This window comes from Melanerpes formicivorus, unplaced genomic scaffold, assembly GCF_026170545.1.
Source record: "Melanerpes formicivorus ecotype bairdi unplaced genomic scaffold, bMelFor1.0.p_v2 SCAF_76, whole genome shotgun sequence".
NCBI classification, from domain to species: Eukaryota; Metazoa; Chordata; class Aves; order Piciformes; family Picidae; genus Melanerpes; species Melanerpes formicivorus.
Genome location: NW_027142428.1, coordinates 2,832,939 through 2,848,233, shown reverse-complemented (window position 1 = coordinate 2,848,233; position 15,295 = coordinate 2,832,939). Strand labels below are relative to the sequence as shown.

At 50.5% G+C, this 15,295-nt stretch overlaps 1 protein-coding gene across 1 annotated transcript in view; it reads right to left on the bottom strand.

The window, feature by feature from the left end:
• Nucleotides 1-246: 246 nt before the first annotated feature.
• ATG4B (autophagy related 4B cysteine peptidase) overlaps nucleotides 247-15,295 on the bottom strand; it is a 29,208-nt gene continuing 14,159 nt past the window's right edge. The window contains exons 7-13 of the mRNA XM_068164038.1: nucleotides 13,756-13,835; nucleotides 8,298-8,494; nucleotides 7,216-7,294; nucleotides 6,389-6,534; nucleotides 5,707-5,763; nucleotides 3,884-3,977; nucleotides 247-2,129 (exon numbers count right to left, since the gene is read on the bottom strand). Coding sequence (XP_068020139.1) covers nucleotides 2,056-2,129; nucleotides 3,884-3,977; nucleotides 5,707-5,763; nucleotides 6,389-6,534; nucleotides 7,216-7,294; nucleotides 8,298-8,494; nucleotides 13,756-13,835 — 727 coding nt within the window. The 3' untranslated portion in view covers nucleotides 247-2,055. The remainder of the gene's footprint in view (nucleotides 2,130-3,883; nucleotides 3,978-5,706; nucleotides 5,764-6,388; nucleotides 6,535-7,215; nucleotides 7,295-8,297; nucleotides 8,495-13,755; nucleotides 13,836-15,295) is intronic.

Genomic DNA, 15,295 nt, shown 5'->3' with positions numbered 1-15,295 from the left:
GCCTCTGCTTGGAGGCTACCTCAATAGCACACATGGCAGAAACTCACCAAAAACTCCATTCTGTAGGCAACACCAAAAAGCAAGATTGCATACTGTTCAACTCCTGCTCTCATCTGCCAGCTTCACTGCCCTACCAGGCTGAAATCTGCAACCACTTGGGCTCAGCACCAGGCATGCTGCAGGGTGGCTCAAAACCACCTAGCACCACCTGCAGTTCACAAGCCAAGCAGGAACAGTGAGACAGGCCAAGATTTTAGATCTGTTTATTCAGATACAAATTGAAAGCAGATGAATGGAGCACAGCCCCACTTCCTCTGCTGCCTCTTCCCCTAACTACAAGAGAGAAGAGGAGAAGCAGGCAGAAAGCAGCAAATAATAATTTAGTGATAGAAGCATTGTGGTTCCCGGTTCAAACCTCTGCTTTTGGATAGCATAGGAATAGTTAGAGCATCAGTAGGTCAGTCAGGGAGGAAATTGGTCATTTCTAGACAGCTATCACCACCCTTGGGCACAAAAAGCATCAACTGACAGGTTCCAATCCTAAATGTAACAAAACCAAAGCCTTGTAAACAGGTTTGCAATCTGCAGCCTGCATTAAGGAAGCTACTTCAGCAACTTGCACTGCAGTTGGCATTAGGTTGGACTTGATCCTAGAGGTCTCTTCCAACCTTTAGTGATACTGTGATTAAGACAGCTCTCCTCCTTGGGGTTCTCCTTTCTCTGAACTCTGCAGAGAAGGGCTCCAGGCAGAGCTACCTTCTGAAAGTAACATGTCCAGTAGACATGGACATTCTCAAGGCATTGTGTCTTTACTGCCCTCTTTGGGACCCTAACTCCAGATAGGTTTCTCTAGGTTAGCTCCTACAGTACCTCTTTGTGCATACTCTGCAGGGAGGGGAAGCTGGCAGAAGACAAGAGGAAAGGTACAGACACAGCTATGAAGCCTACTTGGCCTTCAGGCACCTCTTCTGATTTGGAAAGGGAACATCTTAACAGTAGTAGTTGGAGGAACTGCTGAACAGCCCCCTGAGGACACCTTGAGGAATCTCCTAGCTCCTATTTTTGGTACCAACAGGATTAATTCCCTAGACACCTTGCCAGCACGCTGGGGTGCGGGCACAGGCAAGCACACAACTGGCAGATCTGCCTGTTCTGCCTCTGCCAGCTGTGGCTTTTCCCCCAGTGCTATGGAATCAAGTTCTTTGCTAAAGCAGCTTTCCTGAAGATCCTTGCTGCAGAGGTTAATCCCTTGTAGAAGCACAATGCTGTATCGACTCACCCAGCAAGAAGATGTACACGTTCTGTTCTGCCATTCTTTCTGCTGTTAGTTAACCTGAGATTGAGATGTTCCTCCTCAGCAGCAGGGGCTGCTCCAGACTTTCCTGGACAGCCTTTGACTTGCTGAACTGCCAGTCACTTTCAAGGTCCCTCAACTTCCTTTCTATAGGGTGTGAGCAGGAGAGGGGGACTACACCTGGAAGGAAGCTCTGTGTACTGCAAAGCACGAACAGGAGCTGTACTGCAGAAAGCCCGGCCACCTGCACTCCAGGGGCTTCACAGCTGTCTGGCTGGGACATGTCTGCTCTTCATTTGCATTGGGAGCTGCAGTCCAAGTAGGCCAGTGAGAAGAGGTGCTGCTAAAGGAATTAACTGGACATTTCACCTGCTAAATGAGAGGTGTCTCTATTTAAGCTTCAGATGGGAGTCCCCCATGTAAGGATTTAGCACTCTAATGATTTCTATGCCTCCCCTAGAAGGCCAGCTGACCTGCTGTTGTAACAGATAGGCTTTGAACTCCTAAGCACCACTTCACCCACTTCCAGCAACTGTTTTCTGCTGAGAAATTCCAGCTCCAGCCACCACTTGGTCCTTCATCCCACCAGAGACGAGGCACGCTCTGCTCCGAGGCCGCACAGAATGCCGGGACGGGCGAGAGGCAGGGATGGCAGCAAGCGCCTATGAAAACCGGTAGCCACAGGCTCTCCAAGGAACTTCCCTCCCCCCACTTCTCCCCACACATAACACAAATTTGCAGAGTCAGTGTCCTGTTTGTTTTCAAAGGGATAGGATTTCAAAGTCTTCATCTTCCGAGTCAAAGAACCTTTCCAATCTGTCGGCGTCAGAGGAGTCTGCAAGAGAAGGAGAAAGCAAAGCTTCTGTGGGGTGCCCCGGCTGCTTGGCAGCGGTGAGACTCCCACCTGGCAGGAGCAGAAGTGGAGTGTCCAGTGCCCACAGGTTCCCAGAGACCCAGGGACATACCTGAAGAAAGACTCTGAGGAGGGATGGGGCCACGTCAGCAGCACGGAAGACGCGCTGGACTGAACGCTGAGGCGCGCAGAAGGCACACCACGCGTCCCAGATGCCAAACACAGCCCTGGCACAGTGCCACCCTGCTGGCACTCTGTACAACCTTCCCGTGCCACAGCCCTGGGTCAGCCTTGAGGCTCAAAGCAGGGCTTTGCCCAGGTCTAGACTAACATCCATGAGGATGTCTGGCCCAGCTAAGGGAGATGGGAAGGTTTCCCCCCGTGTTCTGCTATAGGTGCCTTTGATCCAACGCCCCTGCCCCAAAGTGACCGCTACAGTCTGTTTGGTGAGGGCAGCTCTCTCCTGTCTACACTTTTGTGGTATTTGACCTCTCCTGTCTATCCTTCCAACTCTATGGTAAGGAGGGAGCACAAAGCTAAAGGGGAAGCAACTTCACCATCAGGGAAATTCAGGTGAAAATGTAGGGGCAAACTGAGGAGGTGAAGGAGACAACTACGTTAGGCCAGGCCTCAAGAAAGCACTCCCTGGATTTGGCACAGCAGACAGCTAAAAGCTAAACTACACAAGTTCATGGCTGGGGACAGAGAAGTGCAAAGCTACAGAACCCCCTCAAACATTTTGTGACAAGCTTTAATCCCACAGTGGAGTGTGCAAATGCCTAGTCTCACTGGTTTCCATCAAACCTCAGTGCCCACCAGTGCTGGCACCACAAATTCCAGAGGTGCTTCTCAAAGGGGGAGCCTCCTTCACTAAAGTAACCCAGCAGAGAACCCAGTCAGCTGGGGAAAATAAGGACAAGGGGCTGGGCAGTCATGGAACCACCATTAATCCTTCAAGTGAGGGGAAGGACTGCAAGAGAAACAGAATGGCCAGAGGAGATGAGAGGGGCTCTACAAGATAGTACAAAAACATTACAAACAGCAACAAACATGGACAGTGTAACACAGGCAAGGACCAACAGACAGCTTAAGGGACTCAAGCTTCTCACAGAAAAGGACACTGAGGTAAGGAACACTTCAACAGTTCATGCTCAGGGGAGAGATAGCAAGGAAGCACAGGGTACAGCAAAGTGACAGGACACAGCCCAATGCCTGCTGACAGGGTAAGGTTGTCCACACAGTCACTCCTCTCAGCAGAAGCTGTTAATGGCTCTTAATCTCCTGCAGCATTTGTGCACATTAGTAACAGAGCCTGACAGCCAAGATACTGCCCAGCACTCATTTCTCTTTGCAGTGGTAGTGGTGCATGCACAGGGAAGCAGTGCTTGGCACTAAGTTTGACCAGCCCTGTCTTAGACCATTTTCATTAACCAGTTTTCAGCCTTTTCAATGGTCCCTTTTGATCCTCCAAGCACCCCTCTCCAAACCATAGGTTATCACAGCAGTGTTAATCTATGAACTTGGTTTTTTCACCCCCTCATCGTTCAGAGACTCATTCTAAAATCATCTTGGGATGGTGTGGGATCCACAAACCACCACTAACTGAAAACCAAAGAACTAGATTGACTGACCCAAGAGCTCCAGATCAAACTTCACTTGGAACAGGAACATACTAGAAGTCACTGTGCAACTTCCAGAAAACCAAAGGGACCATCTCACCCTTAGTTCTGCCTCACCTGGTGTGAGATTCAGGATGTCAGGGTTGGAGAAGTGTGACGGCTGACGTTCCACCAGCTCGAACATCGGCAGCACTCCTCTTACCAGGGACAGCTGTGGGACAGGAGCAGAGCCATGGGAATCAACAACTCCATGTTCACAGTGCTCTGGGCCTTTCAAGGGGTAATAGTGATCTGTTGGGACTCCACTGCAGCTGCAAAAGCATTTCCAAGACCTCTGACTCAAGGTCATCTGCAGAATTTCAGAGCTGTGCTCTTTCTGGTTGTGTAGCAAACTGATTTGGTGTGCTTTAAAATGGAATCATAGAACCAATGAGGTTGGAAAAGGCCTCAAAGATCATCAAGTCCAACCTGTCACCCAAGACCTCATGACTACTAAACCATGGCATCAAGTGCCACATCCAATCCCCTCTTGAACGCCTCCAGGGATGACGACTCCACCACCTCCCTGGGCAGCACATTCCAATGGCTAACAACTCTCTCTGTGAAGAGCTTTCTCCTCACCTCCAGCCTAAACTTCCCCTGGTGCAGCTTGAGACTGTGTCCTCTTGTTACAGTGCTGGTTGCCTGGGAGAAGAGACCAACCCCCTCCTGGTGCAGGGAACATCCCCAGATCTCTTATCCAGAGACCATAAGGGAAGAACAACTGATATCATCTATCCGGACTTGTGTAGAGCATGTAACACCGTCCCATGTGACATCCTGGTCACCATGTTGGACAAGCAGGGACTTGAGGGGTGGAGCACTGGCAGGAGAAGGAATTGGCTGGGTGGCCACACCCAGAGAGCTGTGGTCAATGGCTCAGTGTCCAAATGGAGACCAGTGACAAATGGTGTCCCTCAGGGGTGGGTACTGGGACCAGTGCTGCTTAACATCTTTGTCAGCAACATGGACACTGGCACTGGGGCACCCTCAGCAAGTTTGCAGATGGCACCAAGTTGTGTGGCCCAGTTGAGACACTGGAGAGAAGGGATCCATCCAGAGGGACTTGGGCAGGCTGGAGAGGTGGGCCCAAGACAATCTCATGAGGTTCAACAAGGCCAAGTGCAAGGTCCTGCACCTAGGTCAGGGCAATCCCAAGCACATATCCAGGCTGGGCAAGGAGTAGCTTGACAGTGGTCTGGAAGAGGAGGACTTGAGGGTGTCAGGCTGCAATGGGCAGCCCAGAAGGCAGCTCTGTGCTGGGCTGCATCAAAAGCAGTGTGAGCAGCAGGACAGGGAGAGAATTCTGCCTCTCTGCTCTCCTGAGAGCCCACCTGGAGTACTGTGTTCAGTTCTGGGGCCCCCAACACACGAAGGATGTGGAACTGTTGGAGAGGGTCCATAGGATACTACAAAGATGACCAGAGGGCTGGAGCACCTCCCCTGTGGGGACAGGCTGAGTTGGGGCTATTCAAGTCTGGAGAAGAGAGGGAAGGCTTCAGGGAGACCTTAGAGTAGTACCTGAAGGGGGCTACAGCTGAGCTGGGGGAAGGACTTTTCACAACAGCTCAGAGAGACAGGAAGAGGAGCAGTGTCTTGGATCTGGGAGAGGGGAGATGAGGAAGAAATTCCTCACAGTGAGGGTGGGGAGACCCTGGGAACAGGTTGCTCAGGGTGGCTGTGGATGCCCTCTTCCTGAAGGTTTTCAAGGCCAGGCTGGAGAAGGCCTTGAGCAACCTGGTCCAGTGGAAGGTGTCCCTATTCATGGCAGGGGTGGGTGGAACTAGATCATCTTTAAGATCCTTTCCAACCCAAACCATTCTGTGATTCTATGAATCTTCACTGCAATGTGGAAACAAGACAACACCCTCTATTCCATTCCCAGTGATATAAACACAAACCTTTTTGACTTGCTGGCACCAATCATTGAAGTCCTCCTCTGTGCTGCAGAAAAAGCCCTGAAAAAAAGAGAAGTGGTCTTGCTATATTGTAGGCTAATCATGCCACTCCTAAGGCTTCATATTAACACCAAGCAGGACCAAGACTGCAGGCAGTGACAACACCCAACTGCCTTGCTTCTAAACTGTGGCTTAGGCTGCCCCATTAAACTGAACACTGTCCACATGCTTGATGTGACCAGTCTACTCAGGGGCTGGAATCATCAATGCCATGGTCAGGCTCGACTGTAGAAAGAAAACTGGGCAGAAATGAGCCCCATGGAAACCAAAGGCAGACATCTCAGGTTCAACAGAAAACAAGCCACAATGAATCACAGCAGGGATTCAGAGGTGCCCAAACAGCAGGAACCAAAGCTCAAACTAAACCTGAGAGAAGGATATTAACCCATGAGGAATGGCACTTCTTTGCCACCCAAGGGAGACCTCCCTGTACCAAACCACTTCCTGCATGAGAAGCTTCCCTACCAATGTTACTGAAACCCACAGCAGCACTTGCCCAGAGCACAGCATGTCCATAGAGTGCCCAAACCAACACCCACTGCCTTTTCCAGGTCCCTAGGGAAGGGGGCAGCTGTGAGCCAGGGGAGAACCTTCAGGTGGTGGGAAAGAAGCAGGGGGGACGCACCACTGCGATGGAGGGGTCGAGCTCAGCAATGCTCATCCTGCAGGGAGGGTGCTGGCAGTGGAAGCTTTCATCAGGGAGACAGCCACTGTCATTGGGCTCCACTGCAGGCTGCGTGGTGTGAGGGTCCAGGTAGATGAGTTCCTCACCTGCACAGACAGGCAAGGAGACATCAGCAGGAAGAACCAGGCCAGAGGCAAACGGTGAGACAGAAAGAGGACGTGACAGCAGAGGCAGTTCTTGTAACCCCCCAGAGGAACCCACATTCTAGGCACAATTTGCCTTCAGCCACTTTCTCAAATGATTCCCATGCAGGCAAAGAGCCAGCTGTCAGCAGAACCACAGTGGCCACTCCACAAAGACACCCTGCCATCAAGGCACAGGCACTACTTGCATAGTGTTCCTACACATGCCTTCCAGGGTCCCATGTAAGCTCAAGCAGGCCCCAGCGATCCACAGCACAGCCAACATCAGGTCTCAGGCAGAGACAGAAAATCAGAAGGAAGGATGAGAGTAAAGGACAACAATTTGTAGGGTTTCAGAAAAGGGACAACTAAAGAATAGTTATATCCAGCCAAGGCCCTAAAGGGAAATCAGCTCTGACTGCAGGAAGAGATCTAAGCACACCTCTTTACAGACTGGAAGTTCAGCCACTGCTGAAAGTTACATCACTCAGGCCCTTGCAGACACCTTCACTCCACACTTCCAGGAGGAAAGAAGAAGCCAGCAGCATGCACCACAGACCAAGGAGGGGAGCTGTACTGCTCCAGGAGGATTTTTCAGCTCAGGGGAGATGCTTGGCAAGTCTCTGCAGTATCCTGGACACTCACCTACGTAGCCAATGAAGTAGTGAGCACTGTTTGGTTTCCCTCCGATCACTCCCAGGGACTGAGGCATCATGAAGCAGTGCTGGAAAAGCAATACAGAAAACACACAGCTGACAGACAGTGAGACAGCAGGAGGCAAGACAGACAAACATCCAAAAATGCAGTGGGAAAGAAAAGTGGCAACACTGAAAATTGGCAACTCTGGCAGCCATTTCCTGAGAGGAGCTCCACCCAGAGGGCTGGAGGCTGCCACCCAGGGCCTTCGAGGAACGGGAAAGCAGCTCCAAACCACTTTTAACTGCTGTCAGGAACACACAGGTGGGCAGCACTACTCCAAGACTCATTGTGGGCAAGTCCTAGCTCTGCTGCAATGAGTGATAAGATCCCCTGGAGCTGTCATCAGGTTGCAACAGAGCTCTGGGAGGGAGCAATCACTCGGGAAACAGGTTTAAGTTCCTTATCCAGCTGCACTACCCAGGCACCACCTACTAGGCTAAGGGCAAGTAACCTCACAGGGGTTTGGAGCTCTCTTACCCGTGCAGCTCAGAGCTTGGACAACATTAGTGCAGCAAGACAATGTGTGCACTGTCTTGTGCATGTACTCTGCACACCCAAAGTTCTGCAGCCTCCTGACACTCCAGCCTGCAACTGTCTGCCAGCGTCTGTAGCCTAGCTCTGCAGTACAAGCTCCAGCATCAGAGCCATAGGGAGTTTGCAATGCCAGTGAACAGGTTGCCAGCAAGCACAGCACAGCTGTGCTGAACAAACAGCTCAGCAGGTTAGTTCCATCTCAACACATGAGGGACTCAGATTAAGCTGTGAATTAAGATCCTCAAAAAAGCCCAAACCCAACCAGCTCAAAAAGCACCAACCTCCCCAAACTCCCCCTTGTTCTCCTGACTACAGCCTGCAAGATCCCATAGCCCAGCCTCAGACAAGGACTGTCTCCAAACACATTTGTCTTGTGCAAACAGGACAATTACTTCCAAGTCTTTCTGCCCCCAAGCCAAACTCTGGAAATGACTTAATTCATAACACAGTCCTTAAACAGTGGAACACCAGGAAGTCAGCTCCAGGTTCCCTACCTTTAGTGTTTCAATATAGGCTTCATTGATCTCTGTGAGCCCGAGGCGCAGAGGTATCAGCAGCACCAGTGGTTTCCACAGTGAGAGCCTCTCTCTAACCCCTGCTTCCTCTGGGTACCCATTGTAGAGCAGGTCTGCCTCCACAGAAGGGCATGCTGCAGCTCCAGCACAGGGGAAGCTGGACTGGCATAACCGCCCTAGGGAAAGGGAACATGAGCAGAAAGCATCAGGAACAACCTGTTTCTAGACCTCACAGAATCACAGAGTGCTTTGCATTGGGAGGGACCTCCAAAGGACATCCAGTGCAACCCTCCTGCAGTCAGCAGGGACATCCTCCACTACATCAGGTTGCCCAGACTCTTGTTGAGCCTCACCTGGAACGAACGTCTCCAGGGATGGGGCCTCAACTACCTCCCTGGGCAACCTCCTCCACTGTTCCATCACCCTCATGGTGAAGAACTTGTTCCTAACATCCAATCTAAATCTGCTCTTCTGTAGTTTGAAACCATTGACCCTCATCCTATCACTCCAGGCCTTTGGAAACAGTCCCTCTCCAGTCTTCCTGGAGGCACCCTTCAGGTACTGGAAGGCTACTATTAGGTGTCCCCAGAGTGTTCTCTTCAGGCTGGTGAAAGCTCTGCCCCTTCAGCCTTCCAGGATGAACAACCCTAGTTCCCTCAGTCTGTCTTTGTAACAGAGATGCCCTAACCCCCTGATCATTTTCCTGGCCCTCCTCTGGACCCACTCCATCAGGTCCATGTCCTTTCTGTATTGAGGGCTCCAGAGCTGTACACAGTATTCCAGGTGAGGTCTCACCAGAGCAGAGAGGCAGAATCTCCTCTCACAACCTGCTGGCCACACTTCTGTTGATGCAGGCCAGGATGCCATTGGCCTTTAGGGCTTCAAGCACCCATTGCTGGCTCGTGTCCAGCTTCCTGTCCATCAGCACCCCTAAGTCCTTTCCCTCAGGGCTGCTTTCTATCACCTCATCCCCCCGTCTGTATTGATAGTGAGCATTGTTCCAGCCAAGGTGCAGAACCCTGCACTTGCTCTTGTTGAGCCTCATGAGGTTCAGCTGGGCCCACATCTCCAGCTTGAACTCTGTTCAAGCTCTGATCAATAACTGCTTTTAGCAAAAGTCTACAGCATTTAAGGAAAGCTTAAAGAGGTCCAGTGCTGGGATCACAGAACCACAGGATTGTTTTGGTTGGAAAAGACCTCTAAGATACCGAGTCCAACCACTGACCTAACACCACCATGGCCATTAAACCATGTCCCAAAGGGCCATGCCCATGCATTTCCCAAACACCTCCAGGGATGGTGACTCCATCACCTCCTTGGGCAGCCTGTTCCAATGCCTGACCACTCTTGCACCAAAGAAATTTTTCCTAATATCAAACCTAATCCTCCACTGGCACAATTTCCTCTTGTTCTATCACCTGATACTAGGCAGAAGACACCAAAACTGGCCTCACTCCTGTTTCCTTTGAGGGAGTTGTAGAAAGCAGTGAGGTCTCCCCTCAGCCTCCTCTTCTCCACATTATCCACCCCAGTTCCCTCACTCAGTCCTCACCAGACTCATTCTGCAAACCCTTCACCAGCTTTGTTGTCCTTCTCTGTGGACATTCTCCAGCACCTCAGTGTCCTCCTTGGTAGTGAAGGGGCCCAAAACTGATCCCAGTACTCAAGATGCAGCATCATCTGTGCCAAGTACAGGGGGGTAATCACTACCCTGGCCCTGCTGTTCACACTGTTTCTGATTGAGGACAGGATGCTGGTGGCCTTCTTGGCCACCTGGGCACACACTGGCTCCTGTTCAGCTGGCTGTCAATCAGCACCCCCCAGGCCTTGCTCTGCTGTGCAGTTTTCAGCTACTCTGTCCCAAGCCTAGAGCATTTATGAGGTTGTTGTGACTCAAGTGCAGGACCTGGCACTTGGCTTTGTTAAACCTCATACAACTAGCCTCAGCCCATCAATCTAGCCTGGCCAGATCTCTCTGCAGGGCCCTCTTGCCCTCAAGCAGATCAACATTCCCACCCAATTTAGTGTCATTACAAAAACTCATGTGATGTACTCCCCTGCAGGGCTTCTGGTAGGGCTCAGCATTTCCTCCAAGTTTACATCAAGCTTATGCCAAGGCATGCTGCACTCAGAGCCACCAGCTGGCAGGCCATTAACACGCAAATCCTTCCATCAAGCCAGCAGCTATGCAACAACCTGAGCCAACAAGGTTGAACCAGTTGATCAGGAAGTCAAACAAGACCCCCAAATTCAGAAAGCATGTAGGCAGAAAGAGAAAAAACTGGAGTGCTCAGCTCCAGAGGAGTTCCTGGAGGACATGAAGACAGTTCAGCTGAACAAGGAAAGGATTATAGCTCACCACAGGAAATGTTAAGCTGTAATTAGTGCTGTAACAAGATACAAACACAGCATTTGTCCAAAGCAGTTGTCTTTTTACTAATGTTCATTAAAACCATCACAACTTTTATCAGGGGTCATTCAGAAGCTACTTTAGAGACCTAAAGCAGGACAATCTTTAAACTCTGCAATTTCAGCAGGAGCTTTGCCCATGAGATATGGAGCAGTAGAACTCCTCAGGGCATATGCATGACACAAGTACTACACATCCTCATTCTACAGGCTTGACAATCACAGCCAGGCTGTAATGCAACCAGACCATAGCAATTATGGTTCAGAAACCTCTCCAAGCTTACCCATCTCACTGGCCAATTTCATGACATGCTGGGTGTGTGAAGAAAAAACATGAACCCCACAGAAACCCACAGCACCTTAATCACAAAGCCAAGGCAATTAAACAAAATGCTAGAGGCTCCTTCCATCTATTTGTGGCCTAAGCTGAATGCCAGGATGCTTTAGCAGCCAGGACACAGTGTAAACATCTTCATCACCAGCCATTTCAGCAGGGTGTTTGCTCCCTACTGAGGGCTTCTAACCCAGCTGATCAAGGAGAATGTTGCACCCAAGGTGAGAAGAAACAGGGCTTTGATCTAAAGCCCCAGAATGAGAGACAACCTGCACTGAGGAGTTTCCAGTTGCTCCCTGTACTGTCCCTCAAGGAGGGAGGAGGAGTCTGCATGCATCTCCCATGCACAAATGTAGTCTAGTTACCAGAGGCCTTGGGAAATCATTATCTGCAGTGATCTATCCTATAAGACCAGTAAAGACCATGGGGGTTTTGTTGCAGTAGCCTGCCTGCTCTGTTGCCCTGCAAAGAGCTGTTGGAACTAGGAGTGACAAGTTTCCTCATCAGGCAAAGCAGCTGGCAGTCTTACCCTGTGACATGAACATATTTAACCCAGGTTTAAGCAGCAGAGAGCTCAGCACAGATGACATTCACCCTGCTGCTTTAGCAGGCTTTGCAGCAGGGTGGTGCCCCAGCACAGCAGAACCTGCCTGAAGCTCCCCAGCTGGAGCCAAACCCTTTACTACGAAGATATTCCAACAGATTTGACACATCATCTCCCCTGCTGCTGCAGCTGCTGCTGCTGTCAGGTACTGGCTTCACTGTCTTGGTTTCTCGCCACCCTTCTGATGCACAGGATCCTCTGAAGCCTGATTTAGAGCCCCTTCCTGATATAACAGACTGACTCAGAAGGGATAAAGATGGATGTTTATTCACTGCTGTAGCAAAAGGTATTTCCTGTGAACCTCAGGCTGGATAGCAGCAGGCATGGAACAGAGGCATGGAACAGCATTGTCTTCTGATTGTGTCACTACCAACAGATTCATAGAATCACAGAATGGTTTGGGTTGGAAGGCACCTTGAAGATCACCTAGTTCCAAACCCCCTGCCATAGGCAGGGACACCTTCCCCTAGACCAGGATGCTCAAGGCCTCATCCAACCTGGTCTTGAACACCTCCAGGGAAGTTCCTCCTCATGTTTAGATGGAACTTCCTATGTTCAAGTTTGTGCCTGTTACCCCTTGCCCTGTGACTGGGCACCACTGACAAAAGCTTGGTCCCACCCTCCTGACACCCAGCCTTGAAGTATTGATCAGCATCAATGAGACATCCCCCTTACCCCCCTGCTCAGTTTGCTCTTTTCCAGAGCACACACCTTCACAGGACTCATGCACCTAATGTTACACAGGCACTGCTCAAGGCAGTTTCAATTATGTCTGCCATGCTCTTTACCTGTAACCCTGCAGCAGCTCCAGTGCTCACTGGCCTATTGTAGGTGCTGTTCCAGAACACCAGCCTGGCAGCACACCCTGCAGGGTTCTGTGCTGTGTCAGCACACTGCCTCACCCTGTCTCAGCAGCTAGCCTAAAGGAAGCAAGGAGAAGGCTTGTGGGGTCAGGATCAGGCAGGACTGCAGCAATCAGCAATGCAGGTGCTTAGCTGTAGTTCCTGTGCACTGCATCCTAGGGATGAACAAGCTGCACAACTGCTCAGCCTCTACAGCCATCCTGCTGTCAGGGTGCACCAAACAACACCCCACAAAACCAACCAACACAAAACACACATACACACACACACAAGCCCAACAAAACCCCAAACAAAAACCAAACAAGTGAGCACTCCTTAAAATAAGTTCTGGGAGCCCCAACTAGAGATGGATTCCCTCCTTCTCACTGCCCTTGTTCAGCTGCCTCTTCAGTGATCTGCTCTAGTTTTCCTGCTCTGCCTCACAGCAGTGACATTCCTACTCCACTGTATCAGAGAGAAGCAGCCACTTTTTTAAGTTGAGGGAGAGTAGGTTTAGGTTGGAGAAAGTTCTTCACAGAGAGAGTTGTTAGCTATTGGAATGGGCTGCTCAGGGAGGTGGTGGAGTCACCATCCCTGCAGGTGTTCCAAGAGGGGACTGGACGTGGCACTTGGTGCCATGGTTTAAGTAGTCATGAGGTGCTGGGTGACAGGTTGGACTTGATGATCTTTGAGGTCTCTTCCAACCTTATTGATTCTATGATTAGGAAGAAGTTGTTCAGTACCAGAGGGGGGGATACTTTGGAATAGGTAGCCAGGGAGGTTGTGGATGCCTCCTCCCTGGGGGTGTTCCAGGCCAGGCTGGATGAGGCCTTGCCTAGTCAAGAGGTGTCCCTGCCCATGGTGGGGAGGTTGGGGTAGATGATCTCTAAGGTCTCTTCCAACCTGAGTCATTCTATGATTTACTGCTTGCTACCTGTGGGCACACACAAGTTTGACACTGCCTTCCATGCATCTCCCACCTACTGTGTGAAGGTCAGCAGACCTTCTCTTCAAGACCCAGAGTGCCAAGTCAGAGCCCTTATCCCAAATGAAGTAAAAGACCAACAAGAGGCTTCTTTGCCCAAGACCAGCAATTCTCATCTGGTTACAGTATCTTCTGCCCCACAGTTTTAAGAGGGAACATTCACTTGATGCTTGTTGTGCTGTACTACTGCATGCTCTCCATCCCTTTTGCTGGCTTCTTGCTGCTGGAGGATGTACCGTGTTTTACCTCCCCAGGATACTTACGGATCTCTTCCATCACTACTGTGTTGTCCATGGCTACATGTACAGCCAGTGAACTCCAGGTATCAAAAGTAGCAAGTTTTCTACAGGGGACAAAAGAGAATAAACACCATAAATGCAAAGATTATGGACAAGACTGGATTAGGAGAGATTGGCTTCCATCAGCTGTGCTGTGAAGTATGCTTTCATGCAGGTAGCAGCTGTAGGTTTCATTGCCACTATGACCAGGAGAATACACAAGATTGCAGAAGGGACCACACCAAGGAATACAGCCCTCAGCAGCTCCTAAGTAGGAAGCTCTGGTACAATCTGTGGCCAAGAAGGCTAATGGTATCCTGGCCTTCATCAGGAATAGTGTGGCCAGCAGGAGCAGGGAAGTCATTGTGCCCCTATACTCTGCATTGGTTAGGCCACACTTTGAGTACTGTGTCCAGTTCTGGGCCCCTCAGTTTAAGAAGGACATCGAAACACTTGAACGTGTCCAGAGAAGGGCAACAAGGCTGGGGAGAGGCCTTGAGCACAAGCCCTGTGAGGGGAGGCTGAGGGAGCTGGGGTTGTTTAACCTGGAGAAGAGGAGGCTCAGGGGAGACCTTATTGCCCTTTACAACTTCCTGAAAGGTGGCTGTAGCCAGGAGGAGGTTGGTCTCTTCTCTCTAGCAACCAGCACCAGAACAAGAGGACACAGTCTCAAGCTGCACCAGGGGAGGTTTAGGCTGGAGGTGAGGAGAAAGTTCTTCACTGAGAGAGCTGTTAGCCATTGGAATGTGCTGCCCAGGGAGGTGGTGGAGTCCCCATCCCTGGAGGTGTTCAAGAGGGGTTTGGACGTGGCACTTGGTGCCATGGTCTAGTCAGGAGGTCTGTGGTGACAGGTTGGACTTGATGATCTTGAGGTCTCTTCCAACCTTGGTGGTACTGTGGTAATCTCTAACTCAAATCCCATAGCTGCTGGGTGCCAGTCAGTGAGGCAGCATAAAAAAAGAAATAATAATAAATGAAAAAACCCCTTTCCCTTTCTACACAAACCTCCCAACCACCTATGCCAGATCCTGGGCTAATTCAGCATATGGTCTGACCTGGGAAAGTTGCTTTTGGGCAATCCCAGTCTATTCCAGGGAGCTAACTGCTCATCTTGTCAAAGTGAGGGAAAAATGGAGACAGGAAGGAAAATATTCCTCAGAATACAGAATGTCCCAGTTATGAAAGGCAGCCCATGCTCCAGCACCACTCCAGCCTGCTGCCTGTCACCATGGAAGTCAGGCAGCAAATATTAATGCTTTCCTAATCCCTTGGTGACTTGATGGCTGGCTGGCAGCTTTTTGATAAGGATGACACTGCTGTCAGCTCAGAGGCTGGCAGAGATCCAAATGATGGCAAACAATCACCTCCTTTGCCCCTTGCTTCTGCTCTACCTGCAGAGTACTGCACTCAGTTCTAGTGATGAGCACATTATTTGTGGGATGTGGAGAGAGATTTTGGGGGGCTGTCCTCAGCTTGAAATCTGTTTTCTCTCACACCCTGCCAGCATCTGAATGACAGAAGGAGC